Consider the following 25,960-nt stretch of genomic DNA (forward strand, 5'->3'; position numbering starts at 1 on the left):
ATGGTACCTTAGATTTGACACCAAAATAAGACCTTAGTTTGGTAAATATAAACACGTTTTAATCTTCGTCTTTTTTCATTCAATAAAATATGCCAAACTGTATGCCACTGTTCTGATTTTACCTAAAAATTAATGTCCAAAGTTAGACAAATTTCCAGATTTAGATCTGGAAATATCTAATCAAAGAATAAAGTTCCCATCAATCTGACCACTAATTTGATGCTAAAAGTGTCAAGTTTTAAATGCACTTTGATGCTCAAAACAGACACATTTTGCTCAGTTTTCAAATAGTATTAAGGTTTAATACCCAGCCACAGAGAAAAGAAGTTAATCTTGCAGACTTTTTTGAAACTACCTCTCCTCTCTGTCCCAGCTACTGTGCTGTCACAATGTTTGTACTGATATGGATTGTGTGACAGTGTTGTGCTGGCGGCGCTGTGCAGTTCTTGTTATGTTGTGCTATTTAGAGAGGCAGGTAGGACTCAAATCACCTAGTTTATAAGATCCCACTTAACATATTGTAGAGTGAAACCACTTGTCAGAGTCCAGAGGTGTGTGTGTGGGTGTGTGTAGGGTGTGTGCTTTTTGTACTACGGCACGTACGCTCAAAGAACAAAAGGATCCTTTGAGAGCAGAATTTCAGAGGAAGCTGTCAGACGTGTCCATTCTTCTCTAAGCCGGTGTTTGGGATAATCCTGCACTGTTATGGAATGTTGTTTAACACACAGACAGACACACTCACAATGTGTTGCCATTCACTCGCATGTAACTTCATACACTCTCAGTTCGCTCAAATGACACAACCCACTCGTTAAATCGCCAATATAAACACTGCCTGTGATACAGGCAGTGTTTGTCCCGTCTATTCTCTCTATAAAGCTCACTGCCCAGTTGGCTAAAGTTACAAACATATTCTACATAATTATACAAACACAATCAGTCCTTCCAGAACAATGCTGAGTTTTTTTGTGATTGTTGCCGGCAAAAATCCTTGATTATGCGGCATGTTTTCTTAAAAAATGCGATGGAATATGCAGGATATTTATGCAATTTTATGCGATGAAATTGCGGGAACTTGCAAAAATTGCAGGAACTTGCAAAAACTGCGGTTTGATGAAAAAGAGAAAACAAAGTGATTCCCCCAACACCCTGCTTTTCGATGATGTTCACATCACGTAATTACATCACTTCATAACGTTCCCATGGCAACAGGGGAAAATGGCTGCTTTTGTGTGAAGTAAACGCAACATTTTTCAACTTTCTGCTAAGATATATGGGACTTTTTTGCAACGAAAATGCGGGGATTATGAAAATGCGGCGTATTTCAAAAAATGCGGCCCCCGCATAAATATGCGGACTTTGGCTGATCATGCACTGAATTATGCGATCGCATAATCGCGTTTTTCTGGAGGGACTGCACAATGCCCCGCCAACACATATACACTACCGGTCAAAAGTTTGGGGTCACTTAGAAATTTCCATTCCACTCCATTATAGACAGAATATCAGGTTCATCTCAGGATAAGTTACCATCCATGGCCATTACCACCAACAAGGAGGTTATGTTTTCAGTTTGACCTGCTTGTCTGTTTGTCAGCAGGATTACCAAAAAAACTTCTGGCCCGATTTTAATGAAATGTGGTGGAAGAGTGTAGCATGAGCCAAGGAAGTAAAACCCATTACATTTGGGAGCAGATCCGAATCACGAGGCGAATACACAAATAATTGTTAACGATAGGGCATTTGTCCGTAGCGGAGGTCTGGTCTCTCCGTTTTGGCATAGCCAAACATAGTACAGGTGTTTTCATTGACATATTTTACTGTTGTCAGACTTCTACCACTATAGACAAATTTTTGATTGTGGACAGAAGTAAATAAGCCACTGTTACTGCGGCTTCACTTCATTGGTAATCTTGCGTATCGCCTATATGACTGACTGACTGACTGTTACATCACACATCTCTGCTTCTTCTGTCAGTGTAAATGCGTTCCGTTGTTCACTGCCAATTTTGGGAAACTATATTTTGCCTTTTTTACCCCATCATGCAAGACCAGCTTTTTGTATGTACAGTATATCCCCTTTGGATACATTAATGTTTCTAGGAATGTTTCTGGGTGATAAAAATGTGTTATCAAGTTTAGCCTCCTTAGTATGGACAAGGTCTACTCCATTGCAGCATCTTTTTACGATGGTTTGTTCATTGTGCTCTGGAAGTAGTATACAAAATGCAGTTACATAACAAGTAGAAAGTATTTCTCCATAGTCAAGTATAAGGATAAGATTGGCTTCAACCATTGGCCAGGGTTTAAGAACTAAAACTGGAGTCAAGATGGAGATCTGTGTATGGGAAGAGGGCGTGACCCATGGTGTTTGTCATCCTCTGAATTGTTGTGATGCAAGCTGTAATTAGAACTTTGGAGTTAAATATAGGCATATGTAAACATCTACAGTAGTAGGAGGTTATCTGGCCTCAGTGCTGTATCAGTTTTGGGGCCTAGGTCATTCTGGAGTCGTAATTTAAATATTATTTGCCTAATCTCAGTACAAGATGGCTGCAGATGATTGCCAGTGTATCCGGGAAGTAGTGGCCTTGATGGATGTGGGTCTGAAAAGACCAGCTGATAACACAGACTCATGACGTACATGAGCGAAACCATGTTGGAGCCCATTTGTGACGTCCCACCCTGATGCATGAATGTCTTGTATCATAGCTGTGAGCGCAGGTCATTAATCTCATCAGTGGTATGAGGTTGGGCTGGCAGGCCGGAGCTGCGTCTGCTCCAATTTAAGGCTTCTCTCTGGCCCACGCCAAAATAAGAACACTTTTCTTCTTATTTTTCAGGCTTCAACATTCTTGTCTGGCAGCTATGCAAGCATGTTGTGGAACAGAGCTGAGAACCTCTTAAGCTACTAATGATCTGGAAAAGCCGCTCTGGTCGAGGTCTGTAGCGTGGAAGATTCTCCAAAACTCTGTGCTACACCATTAGGGCCCATGTTAAATTCTGTGAGAATACACTGCCTGTTGGCAAAGCCGCAATCATTCAGACACACTCATGTCATGTGGCTTTAAGTGATTAGAAATGAAAGGCGGCCAATCCATTTATGCAAAAAAAAATATACATATATATATATATATATATATATATATTTGAAATTTACAATGTTTACCTTTTAAGCTCTGTCTGTATTTGTACAGGAATTTGAATGAATCCCTGCAGTAGTGCATTTGTGGTTTCATGTAAAAGCTTTTGTCATATGTTTGCACGTGTGGGTGAGGCATAAAGTGTGTGTGTGTGTGTGTGTGTGTGTGTGTGTGTGTGTGTGTGTGTGTGTGTGTGTGTGTGTGTGTGTGTGTGTGTGTGTGTGTGTGTGTGAGAGAGAGAGACCCTGGGGGTTAATGGCATTAGCAGGCCGTGATTGGGCCTGATGGCTTTCTGCGACCATAATAGCAGCTCCATTAAGTGTTTACTGTGAGCCATTCCACATGTCAGCTGTAGTCAAGAAGCCAGAGACTGAGGACCGAGGGGGCGTAAAAATCGGGGATGCTGGGAGGGCAGCAAGAGAGACAGTGTCTTTGAGCAAGACACTTATTTATTTATTTGGAGATGCTGTGCTGTAATGGCATCTAGGGCAAATTAATCTACACTACAGGGATTGATAAATTATTTTAATTATGACAATCTGTTACATTCACAAGCACACGTTAGGCATAAGCAATAAAGAGTTCACGGCCTGAAACAGCATTTTTGCAGCCTTTGGTATCACAGTGCTGAGAGTGAGCACTATGTGACCTATACATAACTATTCTGAGTCAGCAGACTGCCTTTGGTTTGTACCAGGGATTTTCCCGCAGCCTAGTAGCTTTGGTTGTGCTTTATCTGTCCTCTATCTGACAGGGGCATATGGAAAGGATTAAATATAATACACTTTCAGGAAAAAAGAAGTGGCAGCCACCACAGCTGAATGCTAAAGTTATAAAAACTCCTACTGTATTAAAGTGACCGTTTTCACCAGAAATGCGCATCCTAAAGAATTTACTGATTTGTCAATGATTGCTGCTTTTTTTCTATTTGATGCAATGATTACTATTTTTTTTTTGTTACAAGTTTAGTTTTATTTAGAAAATTGCAGTACCATTGAGGAGACCTAAAAGCTTATAGACAAGTTAGCAGCAGGTTTCCTTGACTCATCATATTCATTCATTTAAAACCCTATTCTCTCTGTTTGAAATTATTTTTAAGTCATTATGTTTTTAGGATTATATTGTTTAATCTATGTTATATATTTTAAATATCTGACGGATCGAGATGCTCAGATGATGATCACATTGGTGTAAAAATTTGGCAAATCCAATTAAAAAAAAAAAAATAAATAAAAGTCCTGCTCATTGGTTTGCAATTTAAACAGTATGGCACATTTCTAACGGTATATACTGTATTTTAATCCTACTTAAATATTCAGAAATGTGTTAGACTTTGCAACAAAGCTTAACAAGTCTGGGTATTTTACCAACTTGTAACCAGATCTGAAAATGTCACAGACATTATATACATGCGTGTTTTACGACAGTCTGTGAACGAGAAATAGAGCATTTGAACTTTGGTCTCCAGGTTCTCCCTTGTGTGTGTCAGAATATAATTCAGGTAAAGGGGTTGCGGGTGGTTGGAGGGGTCAGTGTCTGTCTCTGAGCTGGTCGAGTACGGAGTGTGATGGGGGTCATCCTGTGGCCATGTGAACAGGAAGGTACGGGTTCAGTGTGAAGGGCTGAGCCTCTGAGCTGTTTATCGGATATCTAATGAAGCAGAGCAATGCTGAGAGAGACTGAAAGAGACAGCAGGGCAGCAGAGAAGATGAGAGAAAGGGGGTACAAGGAGAAAGAGAGAAGGGTGGGGTGATGTAAAAGAGTTTGAGGAAAAAAAATTAGTTCAGTGTGGGAAAACCCGCAGTGAAGCCAGCACTCTCCCCTAAGCTGTTATCCCTGAACAGGGAGAGAAGAATGAACCACAGTCTCCCATGATTTCACTCTATTCCCACTACAATGAGCAGACAAATACACATCATATTATTTATCACATTTCCTGGTTAAAAAAAAAAATCAGCAGAGGCCATATCACTCAGCTCCTGCCGTAAACATTTTCTCTGGCTGCGAGAGAAACCGAGCTGCGTTCCCAACTCCCATCATCACAGTCCAGTTTACTACAGGCCACACATTCATCAGCGTGGTCTGCAGGAAAAGGGAAAGAGCCTGCTTCATTACAAGTTCAAATAATCAGCCAGTCAAGATGATCCAAACAGTTTTACAGTGTAGATGTCAGTGTTTGATATTTCACCGTTTCTAGTAATAATTAATCCTGCTCACATCGAGAAGGGAAAGGTTGGATTATTTTAAAATGGCAGAATGTGAATTAATTCTCTGGCAAGATCTATGGTCTGTATGGTTTGTTTTCTTAAATACTATGTTGTATGTCAGGCTGCAAGTAGCAAGTAATGATTTTTATTTTTTTTTATTGTTTGATCTAGAAAATGGCCTAAAAAGTGGACCAAAAGTCCGAAACTCAGATATTCCTTTTACAGTCCTATATAACAGAGAATGGCAGCAAAACTGAAATGTCTTATTACTTAAATTTTCCATTTTGCTTCAAAACCCAATTAATTGTGGTTGATTTGCTCTCCGCTTCTCCGTGTTTTAATATCCATCAATAACCTGCATAAAAAAAAGTATAGAAATAAAGTTGACTAATTGTAAATCTGTCAGTGCATTAACCAGCTAATTGATGTTTATTTTTAGGATTAGTAACGTGAATTTTTACATGTGCTGAAATTCGGCTTTGCTTTATCATTTATGGTAAAGGAAAAAAAAAAACTTGCCATGGATGTTTTTTGTACCCTTCTTTTTCCTTAAAGGTTCCCTGTGCAGTGGTAGACCTCTTGTAGCACTTTGAGGCTGTTTTTCTATGAGTGCGTCCCAGTTTAGATTATTTCATGCCTGTGCACATCCAAGGATGCACTTGGTATTGTAAAATAATGTAATACTGTAACACAGATTCTGATGGTGCTCTGGTCGTGGAAACATGCTTTGATTCGTTTGTCCTGCTGTCAGTCATACACTGAGATGCAATTATTGGCTCATGTAGCAGTGTGAGAATCTGTTGTGTTCATCAGGGCCGGAGGGTGAGAGGTCAGGCTCAGGGGAGCCGTCAGCATTGAGCGGTCAGTTGACCCTGAACGATCCTCAGATAGGATGGCCTCGCCTCCCCAAGGAGGAACATTCCATTACTGTGTGTGTGTGTGTGTGGGTGTGTGTGGGTGGGTGTGTGTGTGTGTGTGTGTGGGTGTGTTTCAGCGCTAGGCATGTGCTTATACAAAGCCACAATCTGCACATACAGTACTTTAGTATCACAACTTACCTTGACCCTTCAGTCTTTTCTGATTGGCCCAGAGTAAGATATCATTGCCATAACATTTAAAAAAAATCAATACTCATTGTCCCCAAAAAATCATTCCTAATGATTTGGATGACCCACCCTGACCTGTCCTCTGTTCATCATCTGCCATTGTCACAGGTCAAAATGTGTTTCAAAAATATTTTGTATTGCCATTAAGTATAACCTAACGTATTCCTGCTCCCCAGAGGATGAACGTTTCCCATTTTGGACACAAAAAGCCTCCTTTAGCAACACCAACACGTCAAATGTAAAAGTTGTACGCTGTACGCAACATGTCTAATGGCCATAGTGCCATTAAAACTTATATAACTATTCATGATCACCAGAAGATCAGTCTGAAGCAGATTCACATTAAATTTGCTGTTGATAATCATGGCTGTCATAGCATATATTTTATATTTTTGAGGCACCCTGACATTTCGTCTAGCACCACTTTATGACAAAAATGTTTACCTATGCAAATGAAATATTTAAATCTAATAGGTAGATTGTTATGACATATACTGAGAACATTTATTCTCTAAAATGAATAAAAGAATGTTTCCGTCATGTGCTTTGTTGTGGGGTGTAATGAACATCGAAGCTTCTGGGAACCCAGGTTTTTAGTCTTTTCTTTGTGTGTTTCTGCAAAAGACACACCTATGAGTAGTACTGTAGAGGGAACACCGAATCTGCTAAATGTGCAGAGGGAGACAGCCAGTCTCTGCTCTGTCCAACTGTATCACATAAAACATCCTGATGTGGCTGAATGGAACACACACACACCATTCAATACAAATCCAAGTAGAGCACATAAACTGTGCTGCTGTGATCCTCGGAGAGCGAGAAAGGCAAAGTGTTTAAGTTACCTCTGTAGAGACAGAGAGGAAACCCACTCCACACCAATCCACCTTTCTGCTGTGGAGAACAGACAGTGTCTGTGGTTGGACACATTTACAATAGGCCAGAGCAGAACTAGTGGTTAACAGTGCGGCTAAAACGTCATTGCACAAGTAGTTTTCCATACAGCAGAAAAGGTAAAAGTTGTCACTTACCTTCAAGTAAGTTAGTTTTGAGACTAAACGTCTGTAAAGCACCTGTTGCATTTATCTCTTCATCAAATCAGCTCACAAAATCTATTTAGTATTTTATCATACCTCTTCCAAATATTTTCAACTGAACCATGCACAAAAAACGTCATCTCTTTATGTAGACATTTTTTTGTGCCCCAACGAGTCGCCTATGTCAGTTACTGAGACTACAAGAAGCTGTAACTGTGGCACAACAAAATCATTAGGACTGAGCCATCGACAGGAAGTCTTATGTCTGCATTGAGTTTTCAGCATGAAGTTTCATGATTTATGAATTATGGTCTCTAATTTAGTATATTGAAGGTGTAACAGTGAGGAGTCGCAGAACATGTTGACATTTATGACTGTAAATGGTAACACAAATCTACTAAAAAGAATAAACTTAGCTTTTAGAATACTTTGGTTTCCTTCTTTTCTCAAACACTATGCTAAGAATCCGAAGCACATGAGAACTTAAATCGATACACGGAATCAATAATCTGTCTGTCTGTCTGTCTGTCTGTCTGTCTGTTCCCATCGAGTCTCTACTAATCAGGCTAGATGTGCCAGAGGTCAGTGGCTCTGACCTGCTGGCTCTGGTTCAGCATAAATATTATGGAACCACGCACAGACGCCCATGTTGGCTGTTTAATATAGTGCTGGGTCCATGAAGGGACTCAGACTATCAGCTTTCACTGGGGTATATAGGCTAATGATAATACTGGCTGCATTGTGTAGTTAGAAATACAAGTCAGAACTAGATGCTGCTGTACTTTTATTTCTGTAAGTTTATCATCCCCTTAACGTTGCTACTAACTTGTGGTGTAATGTATCGGTCAGTTGTGTTTGCGTGCATAGGTGCATGTGCATTCGTGGCCACGTGTGTGCTTTTGTGTGTGCCAGCAGCACAGTGGGCCTGTGGGAGCGCTCTGTCCTCCTTTCCCACGATATTTGTCCCATGAGCCCCTGCAGTGACGTCAGGACAGAGGTACGGGCGAATGCCCCGCTCAGAGGTCGCAGGTTCACTTCCTGTCTGTCAGGACTAAGTTGGGCAGGGTCCAGTGTGGAGCGCTGAACTGTCTTTATGGTCTCTCAGTGGTTTAACCTCAATGTCCCTGTCTCACTCTTTCTTTCAGGCTATGTGGCTGATGCTGCAACAGGAGGAGCCAGTGGATTTGGTCATAGCGACGGGGGAGGTGCACAGTGTGAGGGAGTTTGTGGAGAAGGCCTTCAAACGTGTGGGGAAGACGATTGTGTGAGTGCACACAGATACACGTATTGTACACAATCATAGACATTTCCATACATGTTTTGGCGATTTTACATGTCTGTATCATGAATAAGCCCCCATGTCACTTTTCCATGAAGGTCACAACTATCACAGGACGTTCCTTCTGACCTTCTTGTAACACTTTTCCAGTCGGATTTGAATGCCATCACATTAACGTAAAAATCACAGCATGAACTCCTAGAGGTACTCAATGCACAGTTTGTGTCTTCTTAGGAGCCTTGAAATAAATGAGTGATTGAATCATCATTTCTTATTCAAAAGTAAGTAAAATAGTTTTAACAAACTAGAAAATAATGTCGATGAGCCAATTTACTGTGAATATGTAGAGACAATGACATCACTGTCCAGGGACTGCGGGTGGAAATTAGCATTTTCTGCTATAACCTGGCACATGACATCTCTTCTTTTATAGACTAATGTTTTTTGTGCATTGTCCCTGATCAAATAAAGTAAAGATACACTAGACAAGGCTATACAAATGTATCTATTGTTATACCTTGTAATCACAAAAACACCCCAGAAAAGCACAGTAATCATCAGACTATCAGCTAATTCCCCATTTTGACTTTCATCCAGCTAACCAAGCAAAACATTTTAAATATACACCGCAAAATGCCTCTAAACATAAAAATTCCATTTCTAACTTTTGTAATCATGCTTTTTCACTGTCTGACTGAAAAAGGCTGCAGATTTCAAAAATTATTTTTAGGGGTCCAAGCCCGAGGGGGCATGGAAACCGCGTGTTGCAAGGCATTCCGGTTCACGTCTCCAGCGGAGCGTGGAACCCTATTGTTTTTCTACTGATTATTATTATTCCGCTTCTTCTTCTTCTCCGCCTAAAACTCTGACTGCAGCCTAAACCGTACTGTGTGACCGATCTGCACGAAACTTGGAACCTAGCATCCCCAGACTGACCTGATAAAAAGTTATTTTTTGTACGATAAAAATTGCGCATATAACGCACAAACTAATTTGTGTAGCTAACTATGAAAACACCAACTTTGCCATATCTCAGCCAAAATAAATGCAATCAACGCCAAACTTTAGATTATTCTTTGCCATGACCCTCTGGAGGTGCCCCATGCGTTTTACGAAAAGTGGTCACTAGGGGGCGCTACAACTACAAAAGGTTTATATCTCATGAACGGCTCATCCGATTTATACAAAATTTGATGGGTACCATCAAGGGCCAATCCTGAGGCCAACCCTAAAGTGGGGTACTGAGGCGTCGAAGTGGGCGTGGCCTATGGGACCCAATGTGACCCAAGTCTAGATATACCACTTACACTAATGTGAACAACTTTACATTTACAGGGTAGATGGATAATGGTCCATGGACCACACCTACCAAAAATTACACATGTGGACCACTAGGTGGTGCTGTAATGGTTTTTTGTCTTTAACTCCCACATTACACATCGCACATTAGAAATTTTTACATCCACGTGTTCTTTTAATCAAGCTGAATTACCTGATTTAGGCCAACCTCATTTCCGCGCAAAAGTTTTTTCGCAATATTGCACAATGTGCAAAACCAACTTTTTCGAACTCGTCCTAGGCCGTGCGACCGATCTGCACGAAACCTGGTAGATAGCATCTCCAGCTGGACATGACAACAATTTATTGAAGGAATTTTGCTACGTTAAAGTATGCGCATTTCACAACAAAACAAATTTTTCTAGCTAGCTACCACACACATATATATCTCGGCCAAATTAAATGTTATCAGCAAATAACTTGAGGTCCTTGTTCAACATCCGACGCCAATACTCTGTACCAAATTTGGCGAAGATCGGCCTTTAGGGGGCGCTATAAGCAACGTTTATTTGTTTCCCTCCAATTTTCTCAATGCATTTCAATGGGAAATTTGCAATTGCAATATCTCTGCCAGAGTAAAAGCAATCAACACACAATTTGGCAAAGATCGGCCATTAATGGGCGCTATAATCAACATAAAAGTGTTTTGCCCTGTTAATCAATGTTAATGGAATATTTTCAATGGGAATGTATCAAAGACTTTGCAGCTCACACTTCTCAATATTTACGCTTGTTTACCTCCTACCGTTACGTTTTGGTTTTCGCTTTCGCGTGCTCCCCTGGTGTTATATACAATAAACAAACTTCTTAACCCACCTGACAAAGTTTCTACAACCTTCACAGTGGACAAATGTAACTCTTTTCTCCCACTTTTTCAATCCAAAATCAACACCATTCATATACCCTGATACCGTGCAATTAAACATTGCAGTTGGTGCTAAGTGGAGAGTCTGTCATAGTGTAATTGGGTATGTTGGATGGCATTGATTCTTAATTTCCCACGAAGGTTATCGCGGTTACGTGTCAGTTAAACTTCTCATCTCCAATCCTATCTGTATTTCTGAGAAGTGGCTCTGTCCTGAGTTGAAAGCCTACTTTACGGCTTTATTATTGTTTTAATAGGCGCGTGTGTTCGTGTCTGCCGCTGTCCCTTTCCTAAGGTTTTGAAATGCAAACAACTTTTGACTACTTTTTTTTTTTTTTTTTTTTTTTTTTGAACGACGTGCGCCTGTGACCACCCACGGAGGAAAACATCAATCGGCGCCTATGACACCATTTACAAAAACCTGACCACCTCCCCTGCTCTTTCAACCACCACACCTGCCGGTACCTCCACCCTCTAAGTCACTCTCTCATTTCTCTCTGCTGTCCCCTGTGGTCAGGGGGGTTAAGAAGTTTGTTTATAGTAGAGAATTGTTAAAAGTATTCTGTATATGCATGGAGATGAACTGTTAACCACTACATTTGCAACGGCAGAGTACCGCAGACCTCGTGCATCAAACCTCTCGATATTCACCAACGTTTGCCCCCCCTACGTAATGCTTCGGGTCCCGCATTGGCACAGCTTTGTGGGTCATCGGGGGCGACTGGCGCGGCTCCCCGGGGCGTCGGGGACGACTGGCATCTGAGGCGAATGGCATCAGATGCGAATGGCATCGGAGGCTTGGGCCCCGTCATAACTGCTTGCAGTTCTAGTTTTATTTATTTTTTTGTTGCCGTGAGAAGCAGCAGGATGGTCATCCATTAAGCAATGGCGATCCAGAACCAGTTTTTCATTTTCAAAATAAATTTGCAAATTCTTTCACTCATGCATTCTGAATATCACACATTGCAGCTCTCTCTGTAGTGGTTCATGTTTGAAAAGAGCCATGACAGGGGGGCCCTTTGCTGCATGTCGTTCCCCCTCTCTCTCTCTCCCCTTTCATGTCTAAAGCTGTCCTATCTAATAAAGGCCTACAAATGCCACAAAAAAAAGAATAAAAAAAAAAGAGCCATGACAGAACATTCCTGGATAGATGAAACCAGCAACTTCTGTCTCCCGTTGAATGCCACATCTCAGTCCCCTCCTCTGTCTCACCTCTTATTCACCTCCCTCTTGTGTCCTGGAAGACTCTGACATGTTGGTGAAGGTGTGTGTTGATTTCAGAAAAAAAAGACAGGTGACATGTTTTGTCTGCACGAGTCGTTAAAGAAACAAACTGCACAAGAAGTAATCAGGGAGACGAAGGAACAGGCAGCTGAAGCTTCCAGCAGCTGTGGGAAAATGTTTCCTTTCATGCTAAGATTTGTGTCCCTCCAGGTGGGAGGGAAAGGATGAGCAGGAGGTTGGCCGCTGCCAAGAGACAGGAGTGGTACATGTGAACGTGGACCCAAAATACTTCCGTCCCACTGAAGTGGTAAGTCAGATCTCTCCCCGTCTGTCTTTGTGTGTACCTATGTGTTGTTCGTCTTTGTTCAAATCATCTTCTGGCCTGAATTTGGTTTTGCTCTTCGCTGTCGATTAAAATTTAAGCATTAATATCTTCTTCATGGAACAGTATTTTTCCGAAACACATTATACGGATTGAAATTAACTTTTTTTAATATATATTATTTACTTGATTTAGCGTTAATGGCTCCAGACTTTAGCTTAATGTGCACACACATTAACACATTAGCTGACACTTTATCCATTCTTTAGCTTCACAAAAAACGAGTAAGTGGATCAAGATTATTTTTGAAATATGCTCCTTTATTTTAACGTAACAAGCATTTAGCTATAAAATAGTTGTTTTCAGGGTGCCCTGGTGGTTTAAGATGCATGCTACAGTACTGTATGTAACCAGAACCTCCATTTTCGAAAACCATCCCCCCATCTCTCTCCCTGTTTTTCTTATTTTTGTGTTTGTGTTATTTTGTATATTGTCGTACTATTAAATGAATGCAAAAATGTTTCTTTTTAAGCTATCAAATGGCATGAACACCTACAGTCTCTGGCCACAGCTACAGCTGGATTGACAGTAGTTGTCCTTTCCTCTTGACTTCAGCCCAAGCTAACTTGTCACTTAATGATAAGGACCATACTGGTGGTTTTGCATGTTTTAGCCAATTAACTACAAATGTTGTACTTCATGATTGCCAACTATTTGTTTCCCAGAAGCATTTGTTTCAGTTTATTTCTTGCATGCTGTGCATTTTATCTGCAGGAATGCAGGCCATATCAACTAACTACACTCCCTGCTGCAGAGTAAAGTCGATCTACTATGATAAAATGTAATTCATATAGTTCTGTGTAATTCATGACACAGCGCAGCAGATATTTCCTCTTCTATATGACCTTAACATGAATGTAACATGTTTTTTCTGCATGTATCTGATCGCCGGTCATTGTGTCTGGGACCATACACTTATCAGATGTAATGGGTCCATTTGACAGCCTCTGGCTGCTTATTGTATGCTTTTGCACTGCTGGAAACAAGCCAGTCCGCCTCTTGAAGAGTAATGTAGGCTGCATCCTGCCAGTTGGTGCTGAGTGGGTGCTCATATTCAGGCAAGCAACGATGAAACTGTAACTTTAATAGCGAGGGCGTTTTTGGGCATGTTGGATTGACTCACTCAGCTGTTGAGGCAATTCTGCTGCATTAGAAACTGCTTTGAAAGCACAAAGTATGTGTGTCTCTTTGTACCAGCTCGCGCATGGACAAGTGTGCATGTATCTGTGTTTATAACAGCTGTGAGCATCCAAACCAAAAAATGAGCAGTTATTTTTTCTCTCCATCTCTCTTTAAGCGTCTTTGATATTTGGGAGGTCTTTCTCTCATCGCTGTGGCCCAGGGGTATTGTGGCTGCTCCCTTTGGGGCGGAGTAGGGTTACCCAGGGGTGTTGTGGCTGAGATTAGCTGTCAGGTTCTCAGTTTAAAGCTAGGAGCGCCCCTCTGCTGAGCTTTGGCCTGGCGAGATTAAAGCTGAGATCCAGTTGAGTGATGGCGGGGGATTAGCAAGGAAGCCCTGCTGAAGGCCTGCTGAGGCGATGTAAGCACCGGTCACACACCTGAGCCTATATTCTTTGTGCATGTCGGCTCATTCATTCAAGGTCTTAACCCTGAAACGGCACTGAAAACCACTCCAGACACTGGTCAAATCAGCCAATGGTAACCTATCAGCAAAGGAACAGTTCAGTGTCTTTCACAAGAGCCTTTGTGATACATGAACAAATGAACAATATATCCTGTAGTGTTGATGCCTACCTACCCTATCAGTCAACCCTAATCCATCGATAAAGCTAACTCTAGTTGCAACATCTGCTTACAGACTTTGTCAACTAAAGGAATTTGTGCCGGTAGGCCAGATCTTGAAAGGTTTCAAGATCTGGCCTGAACAACACAAAAATAATTTCTTTGAAGGTACTTTGGTAAATTTGAGAGATGCCAAATTTGAACAATATTTTATAGATTAATAGACCAGAAAAATAGAAATTCCTGTACATTGTCACATAATCCAATCCAATCGCTCTGCTGGCATTAAGTGTTTGTAAGATTTTGGTCAAACCAAGCCTTGTCTGCTGCACACCATATATAGATACTGAAAATAAAAGAAATTACTTCTGCACAGTCATTGCAGCACTTCTTAAACATACAATATTGCTGTTACTGACCTTCATCATTAGGGCTGCAACTAACGATTATTTTCATTATCAACTAATCTGCAGATTATTTTTTAAATTGTCTATAAAATGTAAGAAAATAGCCAAAAATGTTCACCCCAGTTTCTCAAAGTCCAAGGCTTTGTCTTTTTTAAATGTGTTGTTTTTGTCAGTCCAAAATCCAAAGACAATTAGTTTAATATGATATACAAAACCGAAAAGCGGGAAATCTCAATATTTGAGAGGCTGCCACCTTTTGCATAAAAAAATTATGACTATCGATTTTATAAATAGTTTGATTAGTCGACTAATAAAAACATACAGCTCTCTTCATCAGGCATCACAAGTTTCGACTGCCCAAGGTGACGTCTTATTATTTTTGACCGACCAACAGTCCACAACCCAAAGATATTCCCTTTTCCAAAATAACATTTCAGAACCTAGAAATGTTTTTTGGATTAAAGGTTTAAATTTTTAAAGCTGTTCTTCTGTCTGTCAATTGCTTCCTCTATTCTTCGGGTCTGAGGTTGCATTTCGCTTTCCCGTTTAAAAGTAGAATACCCAGTGGTTTCTATTACTTGAAACGTGTAGCTCAGAGGGAACCGAGGGGAAAGACGGCAGGGATAACGAGCGGGAAACCGTTCACTTACAGAGGGGACTTTTTGGCTCTTTCTCACTGTCTCTTTATTTCTGTGGTAGGGGTTAAAGGGACTGAGGAGTGTTTAACCTCTGACCCCTTCAGACAGGAAGTGACTGACACCGGGCTCACAGCTCAGCATTGTGGCTCTCCTGAAGTGGAAATACCTGTCATCAAGTGTGTGTGTGTGTACGTGTGTGTGCAATAAGAATCCAGCTGACACAGACTCAAACTCTTTCGGTAGTGTTTGCTATTTAGGTGCAAGAAAATTTGTGTGTGTGTGTGGCTGTACCTAAGAGTAGTGAGTCTTTAGGCTGTGTGTGCTAATATATATGTAATTCATCATTATCCCTGTCAGTGTGTGTGTCTCTGACATGGGCTCATTTATCTCCCCAGCCCCTTGGGACAGGGGCGATCAACCAGGGCGGTGTGAGAGCGGGTTAAATATGCAGGTGTGCTTCACATGTGGTGTGTGTGTGTGTGATCGTTCACTTGCATGTGTTTATTTGGAATATAATGCCTTAAGGCTGCAGAGGTGGTGGCGAGTTTCTCTGTGCTCATGGAAGCTGTTTACTTATGAAACATGGTGGTTAAAAATGAAGAAACAAAGCTACCACCATTTGTTTCGCAGATACTCACATGTAAAAGTGTGGTTTGAAGCTGTCAGGGGTGTTATGAGTTACCCATCAGCTAAGTTTCAAACTGATCCAACTGTCATGGCTGCCGTTTGTTTCCATTGTATCTGTTGTGCAGAGCTTTCAATCACACTTGTCAGCCTGTGGGATCCTGCAAACACTGAGGTTTGGCTCCGAGCAGCCTCTACCTGAGCTCTTTGCAAAGGTGTGTCATGTATTATGCTCTAATAGTTAGGATTACTTTTGGTTGCCAGGCAATAAACAGTGCTGAGGTCGTGGATGTTTCTAGTGTGATCAGAGGGTTTCCTCTGTCTGGTTCTCACGGTTGTGTTTAGACCTCGTTAGGAGATTTACATCACTGACTGGGTGTAAACGTAGCATATGGAGGGAACTACAGAGATGCTAAAATTGACAATAGGTTTGTGAATTAGTACAGTATAATAGATGAATTAGGTGGAGTGATCTTGTGTGTGTGTGTGTGTGTGTGTGTGTGTGTGTGTGTGTGTGTGTGTGTGTGTGTGTGTGTGTGTGTGTGTTTTCCCAGCATATTTTTAACATGGGAAGACTGTTTTAGAATATGCCAGAAAGAAGAAAAGTTCAGGCTACAAAAGCAGTGATAGGGTCACTTCAGTGATTTGGTGTTGCACACACGTGAAGTTGGGGGTTTATGAGTTATGTCAGATCAAATTTGTTGCGACGGAGGCCAGATTTTTACTCCCTAGTATGGGGACCAAAAATACAGACTCCTACACTTTCTTTTTCAAAGTCTGACACTGTGAGCCCCCACTCAGACAAAGGTAGAGTCAACTGCACCCTCACCACTCGCCAACCCTCTCCCAATAATCCTGGTACTCTTGGTACGGTTACCATCTTTACTATATCTTTAACCTTATATATTTCTGTGTGAATGTTTCCACATTGGGTCTCTCCTGCCTTTAGTAATGTGCGGTGCAACTCACTCACCTTAAAACTCCTTCACCACTCTGTCCTTGAAACACATGCTTTCATTAGCTAGCACTTCTTTACAAATCATACACTGAGGCCATGGTGAGTCTGTTGAGCCAGTCCAAATAAACACAGCTCGATATATACTCTTCATCATATTTCTTTTTTTTTTAGCTCCTGTAGTTTCAAGCTGCATTTGAAAATCACTACATTTTGCTACTTTAAGTAGCTTTATTGCCTCAACGAGCTGTTTCACATTTTCTGTTGCTACTGTTGACGTGTTGGTGCGTCGCCAAAATCAGCGGGACTAACTACATAAACCAAGCTCCGTTTACAAACTTCTGCTGTATTGCAACTTTGTATTGCCTTTTTTTGGACCATCCCTGTCTGGTAAACTTTCAAACTCCATATCCCCAGTGTTTTTAATGTAGGCTCTACATTTAAAAAAAATAATAAAAATGAAGTCTCAAAAGCTGTGGCTATTTTCTGGAGCTGAGGAAGCTCCACCAGAGCCATCATGGCCTGTAAACTGATCTTTTGTAATGTGTAAAATAATTAGAGAGCCCCTTTTAATTACAAAATGTTACATTATCAAATATATATCCTTACTGCAGTTTACTAATGAACTCTGAGTTGATAATTTCCACTAAGTAGTCATAAATACTCAATTACAAGATTAGATTAGTTTTGATTCAACTTTATTGTCATTGTGCAGAGTACAAGTACAAAGACAACGAAATGCAGTTTGCGTCTAACCAGAAGTGCAAAAATGCAGAAAAGTGCAATGTGATATACAAAGTATAGACAGGTGGTGCATAGGCAGGAAAAAAAATATATTGCAGCGTTATAAGAGCAGAATAAATATGGCTATTTAATATGAACAATGTAATAACAACATTTGTACAGATATGTGCAGTGTAGTAGCAGTGACATTATAATAGTAGTAAGAATAATATAGATATATGCAGTGTATTAGCAGAATATATAATAAGAAAAACAGAATAAATATGGATATTCTGTATGAACCATATAGACAGATATGTACAGTATGTACAGCTATGTGCAGTGTGGTAACATAAGAGTAAGAATAAGTGTATGTGCAGGATGAATAGTATGAAGAGCAGTAGAATATGGCTATGTATACAGGTGTAATTACAGTATTTCAATTTGTAAATAAATAAATAGAACAGTATGGGTGGGATAGGGTAGTGCACAAGGGGACTCTTCTCGTAAACACGTAAAAAGACGGCATTTAACAGATGTTCTAATACAAAATCTAAAATGACATTTAAGTTGTAATGTTATCACGAATGTTGTTTCTTTTTAATTAATTCCAGTTTCTCTTCAATACTCACAATAACATAATGTATCCAATATAGTACTTTCATTTGGCCCAAGATTTATCAAAATAAGTGTAAAACGCAAGTTCAGTTCATCAGACAGTTACCCAACAACTTGTCATGTGATTGATAATAGCTGCAGAAGTTTCTCTATTTTTCTTTTGTTTAAACCTCAATAAATCAGAAATATTTATTGCAGATCCCAATTTGTCTCCCTTAGCACTGGAGTGTTCATGACGTGACGATGATGTTTGTGCACACTGCACGTATTCACATTGGTGTGCGTCTATGTGCATGTACGCACTTGAGCACATCCGTGCTAATGCAGCCCGGTTGTCATACTTCCAAGTTCATGTGTCGCTGCGGGGGATAAACTGCTATGAGTTGAGTGACAGCGCTGTTTTCTGTCCAACCTCTCATGCAGAGTAGGAGGAGGAGGAGGAGAAGTGGTGATGAATGGGAAGTTGTCTCTCAATCTGTCTTTATCTCCATCTATCCCATCGGTGTTTTGCAGAACTCCTACACTTTTCCCAGGACACCTCCTCACCCTTTTGGCCCTTTTTGCACTTCTGTCTGTGTCCCGGTCACAGTGATGTAACGAACATTGGTCGGCAACACAGGAATGCCCTTCCAGGCGAGATTATCCTCCTGTAAATTAAAGCAGACAGACAGTTGCCCCCATTATTACCTACCACCTACTCACTCTGCTGTAGAGACCTGAATCAGAATCCTGATCTTGACACCAGGCAGACAGGACTGATGATTGAAATCAACTCTGAGTTTTGTAGGACTGCAACTAATAATATTCTACTTGTTTTGATCATTTATTATTGATGTTTAATCAAAACCGTATAGTAATGGGATTACAAGTTTATTAGGAGTGAGGGAAAAATGAGTCAATCATTCCAGACAATCAAACGAGAGTAAATCCAGCAAAATTTTACCTTTTTGGATGACCAGATTATCTATAGCACACGTGTCAAACTCAAGTCCCGTGGGCCAAATCCGGCCCCTTGCAGCTTTAGAGCCGGCCCGTATATACATCAATTTGGGTTCACAATAAATTTTGGCTTGCCTAGTTGTGCGCCAAACCAAAAACCCAGTAAAGTGTTTATTTAAAACTGCAATTACCTGACGTTCAAAGCAGAATATGTCAGATTTGTCGACTCTGAGATGCAGAAATTCCCCCAGAAGCAGCAGAGAGTTTTCATATTCAGGCTGAGAAACTGGTTGTTGTTGTTATTGTTGTTAAATAAAAATTGTAATCATTGTTTTGCTTGATTTGCTAAATTCTGCGATGGCTAAGGAACTCTTTTGATGACTTTTGTAGGGCTTCATGTCAACAAAAATGTGACAAAAAGCGTACAAAAATGTCGGAAAAAGCAACAAATTTACAAAAAGGTGACAAATGTCTGAGAAAGCCACAAAAAAGTCAGAACAAAAACACAGAAAATGAGGAAAAAAGCTACCAAAATGTTTTAAAAAAGTGACATGCAATAACAAAAGCATGTCAATAATTGCTCCATGTCTGGCCCTTGGTGTGATTCTTTCTTTCCAGTGTGGCCCTCTGGGAAAGTTGAGTTTGACACCCCTGATCTATAGGATTTTGTAGTGACAAAAGCATGCTCCCAGCATGACATGTCATCAATTTTAGCATAGTGCATTGCTCCCGTGTTCCACGGCCACACTATCTTTATCAATACAATCTAGAAGTCATCTTTGTTCGTGAACGTTTGGAGAGATTTCCATCTACGAGCTGTCAGTCTCTTGGTAGCTGTAAGGCAGGCTAGGCAGAGGCACCTCTGCTTAAGTTCCAAGTTAAAGCAGTTTATTTTTATCTAATATTTTTTTCCATCGATAATCTTCCTTAATCAGATATTAATATTTAGAATATCTATGTAAATCGTAGGAAATGCACATTATAAGTTTCCAGGGCCCAAAGTGACATCAGATGAGAAGCTTGATAAATGGCTTTTAGTTTAATCGTTTGTCAAAATTGTCATTTCATTTTCTGTTCTAATTAATCAACTATTTCAGCACAATACTGATCACTCATCACACTGACATCACTGCAGTTCACAGTGGAATGAGTTGGAGCATATATTTTTCTCTGTGGTGTGTTTTGATTGACAGAGAGTTCCCATGTATCAAAAACGGAAAAAAAGCAAGTTAGGCTTTGTTAGAGTCCTGTACCAGCGTTCCCTGCGGTGCAGTCATGTACACGTGATGGATCAACCTTTTTGTTTTAAATATGCAAGTTCATTCCAGTGCAACACAAACAAAGTCTCGGGAGTGTCGAGTGTTTGCTGTATACACATAAACAGACACACTGTAATACACAGTTTGTCATTCCAGGTTAAGGATTATCTTTGTGTTCATTCAAATAGAGGAAAGACACTGATCAAATAAATCCTGCTCTTATCTTTGCTCTGACCCCGAGCAATGTCCTGACATTGCATCAGACCATGTTCTTGCTGGTTAGTGGAGCCATTGTTTGTTGTTCATTGGCAGGAAGAGTTTTCGGAATGCTAAATTTCATATTGATTCCCTCTGGATTTGTTGCATCATAGCAGAAACTGGCATGAAAGGATATGTAGCAAACTGTAGGTTGCATTCACACCTTTGAGAGTTTAACAGAGCAGTTACCAGGCCTGTTTTTTATTTTATTCTATACTCCCACATCAACCCCTAAATATAGCCCTGTTGACAAACCACACCTCTGCATCTGTCAACCGTCTGTCCATGTGCGTATGCGAAATCTTGATTCTAAACTTCCTTCTTGCGTCGGATGGCTGTCATTCCAGTACTGAGGTGTGCGTAACGAATTCACCAAAAACACACTCTGCCGCATATTCTCATACGTCCTCATTCCTGTCGTTGGACAAGGAGCTCAGACAATGGATCCAGTGATCCAGGAGAATGAAGACAGCTGGTGTTGTGGTAACCTTTTATGACTGTTGTCAATCCACCTGTTGAGGTCATCATCATGACAAAGACAAACCTGACTGATCTGGTTACTAAATATTTTTTTGCATTGTCAAGCTTTATTGAGTTTAAAGGACAAGTCCACCCTTGGATACTCTCCAACGCCACAGTTGGATATCATCAGTGTGTGATGTTGAATGCATTCCATGTGGCTTTGTGATGAAGTGTTGTGACCTGCCTACTCTACTTCAGTTAGTGATCTCATGAGTCTCACAGAGAGTCCTTTGATTGCTCCCACAGACGGGGCCTGAACTGAGCAGAGGTTTGACATAGTTTGCGAGAAAACTTGTTTGCAAGCAGTGGTTTGTTGAAAACTCCAATCAGAGCCATCAGAGTGGCTACAAGGCCCTGACATGTATGTGCACAAACCACATTATTATACAATAAGCTAGTCTAGTTCATCTTGAAGATGCATGGCACAATGTCATACAGGTACAGTTAAAAATGCTATGCTTTGTGATAAAATATTAAAACAAAAGTAACAAACATGAACACATTATTTTTTTTCCCAGGTCCCAAATATGTACTGTTTGTAATGTGCAGCCACTATAACAGTATCAAACACACCCAAAGCAGAAATAAATAGCATTATGAATACCTTAAGTAGTATTACAAGGCTCAGTCCTATATTTTTAATATAGATTATATAAGATGGACCTGCCTCAAAAATGAGAAATGATAACCTGTGACCATGACAACATCCTTCTTCCTTTGTTCTACAGGGGATTTCTCCCTGTGTGGTTGTTGAATATTATTGTAAAAGGATTAAAAGCTACAGAAAGAAAGCTATTTTCTGTCTGATTCTGAGGGACAGAACTACACCTGAAATGCAGCACTTATACTTTGCAAGGCTGAATTTTAGCTGCACTTTAATTATCTTTCTCCAGGACAAAGAAAAACAATGTATTATACTTGTATGTCACTTTGTCACAGTGTGTTTGAGAAAATTTTTCCTTAAACCCTTTTCAACCTGGACCATTGTTACGAACGCATGTTATACAGCCCGGCATTGTTCAAACCCACAAAACTTTGTTTTAACTTCTAGTCCATGTCTCGAGGACTCGAGGGATATAAAACGTGTCAGACGAAACTGTGGGAAAATGTGTAGTGTGTACAAAATCACATGACGGCTTGAAAGATTCCAAATGATGTTATGGTGCAGCCATGAAAACATGGTGGTTTAAATAATTAATTTAGTGTAAGCATCATATAGTTTCAATGAAGTGTTACAACAAGCAGAGACATAATATGTGTGATGTTGTCATACAATGTGGAAAAGGCCTCTATTTTCTAATGTCAAGGCTGCTTAAGAAAGAAATTTAGAGGGGAAAATCAGAGTTCAAGAGTTTAAAGCTACACGATATATTTAACAAGTCTGCTCGGTGGTACCAAGCTGAACAAATGGGCATTATTGTGGAACCCCCACACCCCCATTATCTCTGAATATTCACTATAGATGGAGTTTAATTTCAGAAAACCCAACTATTGCTTTATCATTCAGTTTTAAAACAAGATTACCTACTTTCTATAAACAAAAAAAATAATGAATCTGTTACATTGCAGCTGTAGGAGTTGAAACAGCATGCATCTAAAACATTGAATGGGTTTTATTACTACATCCCTCTTGCTATACAAGCAAAGGTGGAGAAGTTACAGGCTGGCAAAGTAGGGATGAGACTCTCACCAACATGACTATAAGATAATCAACAATGGACAACCAGGGACCTTAAGGCAAGGGTATTCTCAAGAAGATCTAGTTAGTACAAGGTGTTGTCAGTCTACGTTGGGAAGCAAAAGTTTTTGTAACCGTTCCGAATGGCAACAGTCGAAAGTGAAAAGCCGTGGTTGTGAAATTGTTGGTTTTGGAAAAGTTAAATTGAGTCAGAAGCAGGGGTTGGAGTAGGGGTTTACGGGTGCTGTTTGACCATGCAACAAGCACTTTGGTGAAGCATAGTGACATCTTTAGAGTCAGTAGGGTCTCGTTTTTAGCAGCAGAAATGAGGTGCTTGGTTCTCAGGCCTTGTTGAAGAAACAGAGCTGGTGTTGGGTTTCATTTGACTCCATGCAGGCGGTCCAGACATCATAAATCCACTCCCAGGATCCTTGTAGTGCTGTCTCCACACACAGAATGAGTATTACAGTTTCTCTGATTGGAAGAGGATGAGACAAGCTCCATTTGAGTTGCTGTCAAGTGTCTATGTTTTTCAGCAGACATCATATAACCCTTCTTAAATCCACACCAGTTACTGCTTTTACTTTCTGAACGTTCTAGTACAAAATAACACTAGTGGTAGACACAGACGCAGTAAGATTGCAGCAACCGCAGTGTCATATCCCGCTGTGGAGCAAATTCTTTATCCTAACAATGAGAAAAACAGGTATCGCCCCACACACATGTGTGTGCTGCTGACATAATGGCTCCTGGCAGGCAGTAACTCATAGTCTTCTGTCCCTGTGCCCCAGAGAAGAGTTTTAACAGTTGGCCTGTTTTGTTGCGTAATATCTGCTATTTAATGAAGCCTGAAATATGGTTGCTATTTTAGAGTTTCCTAGTATTAGGTTGTAATTCTTTTCAGGCATCAAGTTGAGAGGTTTTTAAAAGCACAATAGGCTATTGAGTCCATTAGCTGTTTCATATTCTACTTCTTCAAGGAAAATGTTAGGTTTTAGAATGTGGGTCTTATTTTCATTCTTGTGGCCATTATTCCTTTGGGTTATTATAGCATTTTAAACACCAGGTTGATTATAAAGCTGCAAAATTATGACGCAACTGCAAGACAGAGCTCTACAATGAAGAGCACTTTGACTTCCCCCTAAAAGTTGATGTCTACAGGACAACACAGGCAACAAAAAACAAAACCGATCTATCTTGTCTCAAAATGACATACCTGTCAACCTCACTGTAATATAAAAACAAGGAGAAAAGTGATGGAAAATGTGTGGAAGGGAGTAATGACGTGCTGCCCCTTTTCCCCCCTCTTGTTTCTGCTCTCCGAAGGTCAGCTTTATACTTCAATCCCAAACCATGCCACCACTCATGTACTGCTTCCTGTAGTGTCGTCTAGTGTGATTGGCACTTACCCTGACAAAGTTGTCAAGAGTCCTGAAGAAGAGGAAATGTACTATGAACTTGAACCATGGATGGGCCGCAAACGGTCCAGTCTGACCTATCAGAAATCAACTTGGAAAATTCATCCAAAAAAGAGGGAAATCAAAGTCAGAAGTACAGATGAAAGTTAGTTATCCCAATCTGTCCCTCAAACGTACATTGCGGAGATTTTCCTCGGTTCAACAGTTCTGTTACAATATATAGTCTAGGTAATTGAGTTTAATGATGAATTAATATGCTCAGCATCACTGTATATAGCTGGGTACTTAATCCAATAAACAGAAATCCAAAAAGCCATCATTAATGAAGGTAAATTTTGGGCAAATGCCCTTCCAGTGTCAAGCTGAAGAAAAGCATTAATATATCAGTCAATTGGAGTACGTTTTTGTTGATGTTTTCTACGTAATTGATTTTAAGTGAGCTCATGTGGTGATGCTGCTTGTACCCCTTCCTTTTATTTAGTAGACATTTGGGAATTTCTACCTTCATTTTTTTTTTTTTACTTTCAATCCAAACCAATCCATTTTATTTATATAGCACATTTAAAAAACAAAGGTTTACAAAGTAATGAACAAGAGATAACGCATAAAAACCCATATAAACACATAGAACACATTAATCAACATACGATCACACAGTTCTCATGCTGGGTTAAAAGCCAGGGAATACAAATGAGTTTTAAGACGAGATTTAAAAGATTCGAAGGTCGGGGCCAATTTGACCTTTTGGAGGTTGCTCATTCCACAGTTTAGGGGCTGCAGCTGAAAAAGCGTGGTCGCCCCTGGTTCTTAACCTGGTTTTGGGAGCGACCAGCCAAAGTTAATCAGTAGACCTAAGTGACCGTGAGGGGACGTAAACTTGTAAGAGGTCTGAGATGTAGCAAGGTGCCAAACCATTCAGTGATTTAAAAACAAACAATAAAATCTTAAAATGTATTCTAAAATGGACCAGGAGCCGATGTAGCGAGGCCAAGACTGGTGTTATGTGTTCATGTTTGCGAGTTCTGGTTAAAAGACGAGTTTTGTACTAACTGTAAGCGTGAAAGAGAGGTTTGGTTTACGCCAATGTAAAGTGCATTACAGTAGTCTAAACGAGTTGAAATAAAAGCGTGATAGAAGCTGGTTTCAACAACATTATCTGTTTATCAAGTTTAAAACCATTGTCTATTTTGACACCTAGATTTGTGACTTCTTTGAAAAGAGAAGTTTATTGGTCCCCTATGCACTTGCTCCTAAAGCTGTTTCTAGCAATCAGAATGAGTAACTATGGTGTCTTCATACCCAGAAGGAAAGATGGACAAAAGTAACACCATGGTCATGAATAAAATGGAATTTCCCTTTTAAGGAACTGTTTCGCTTTCATTACAAGGCTGTCACAAAATCCATCAGTTGGAGTCAATGACCTTGCCAAGATAGTGACTGCCTAAATATGTTGAACTGGACCCATAGATCTGACTTCAGTAAGCCTGTGGACTGAGGTATTCACCTTTATCATGCCGTTAAATATGGATTTGGACAATGTGGGCTTGACTGGTTGGTAAGGGGGAGGAATGAGCAGCTATTATTATCCTGCCTCGTGTCTCTG

General features: G+C 40.3%; 1 protein-coding gene across 1 annotated transcript in view; it reads left to right on the forward strand.

Annotated features, from left to right (window-relative positions):
* The window catches only part of gmds (GDP-mannose 4,6-dehydratase), a 183,671-nt gene that overhangs the window by 131,066 nt on the left and 26,645 nt on the right, over positions 1-25,960 (forward strand). Inside the window, exons 8-9 of the mRNA XM_028587738.1 lie at positions 8,633-8,751; positions 12,404-12,500. Of these exons, the coding sequence (XP_028443539.1) occupies positions 8,633-8,751; positions 12,404-12,500 (216 nt within the window). The remainder of the gene's footprint in view (positions 1-8,632; positions 8,752-12,403; positions 12,501-25,960) is intronic.

The sequence above is a fragment of the Perca flavescens genome, chromosome 9 (assembly GCF_004354835.1).
Source record: "Perca flavescens isolate YP-PL-M2 chromosome 9, PFLA_1.0, whole genome shotgun sequence".
Classification (NCBI taxonomy): domain Eukaryota; kingdom Metazoa; phylum Chordata; class Actinopteri; order Perciformes; family Percidae; genus Perca; species Perca flavescens.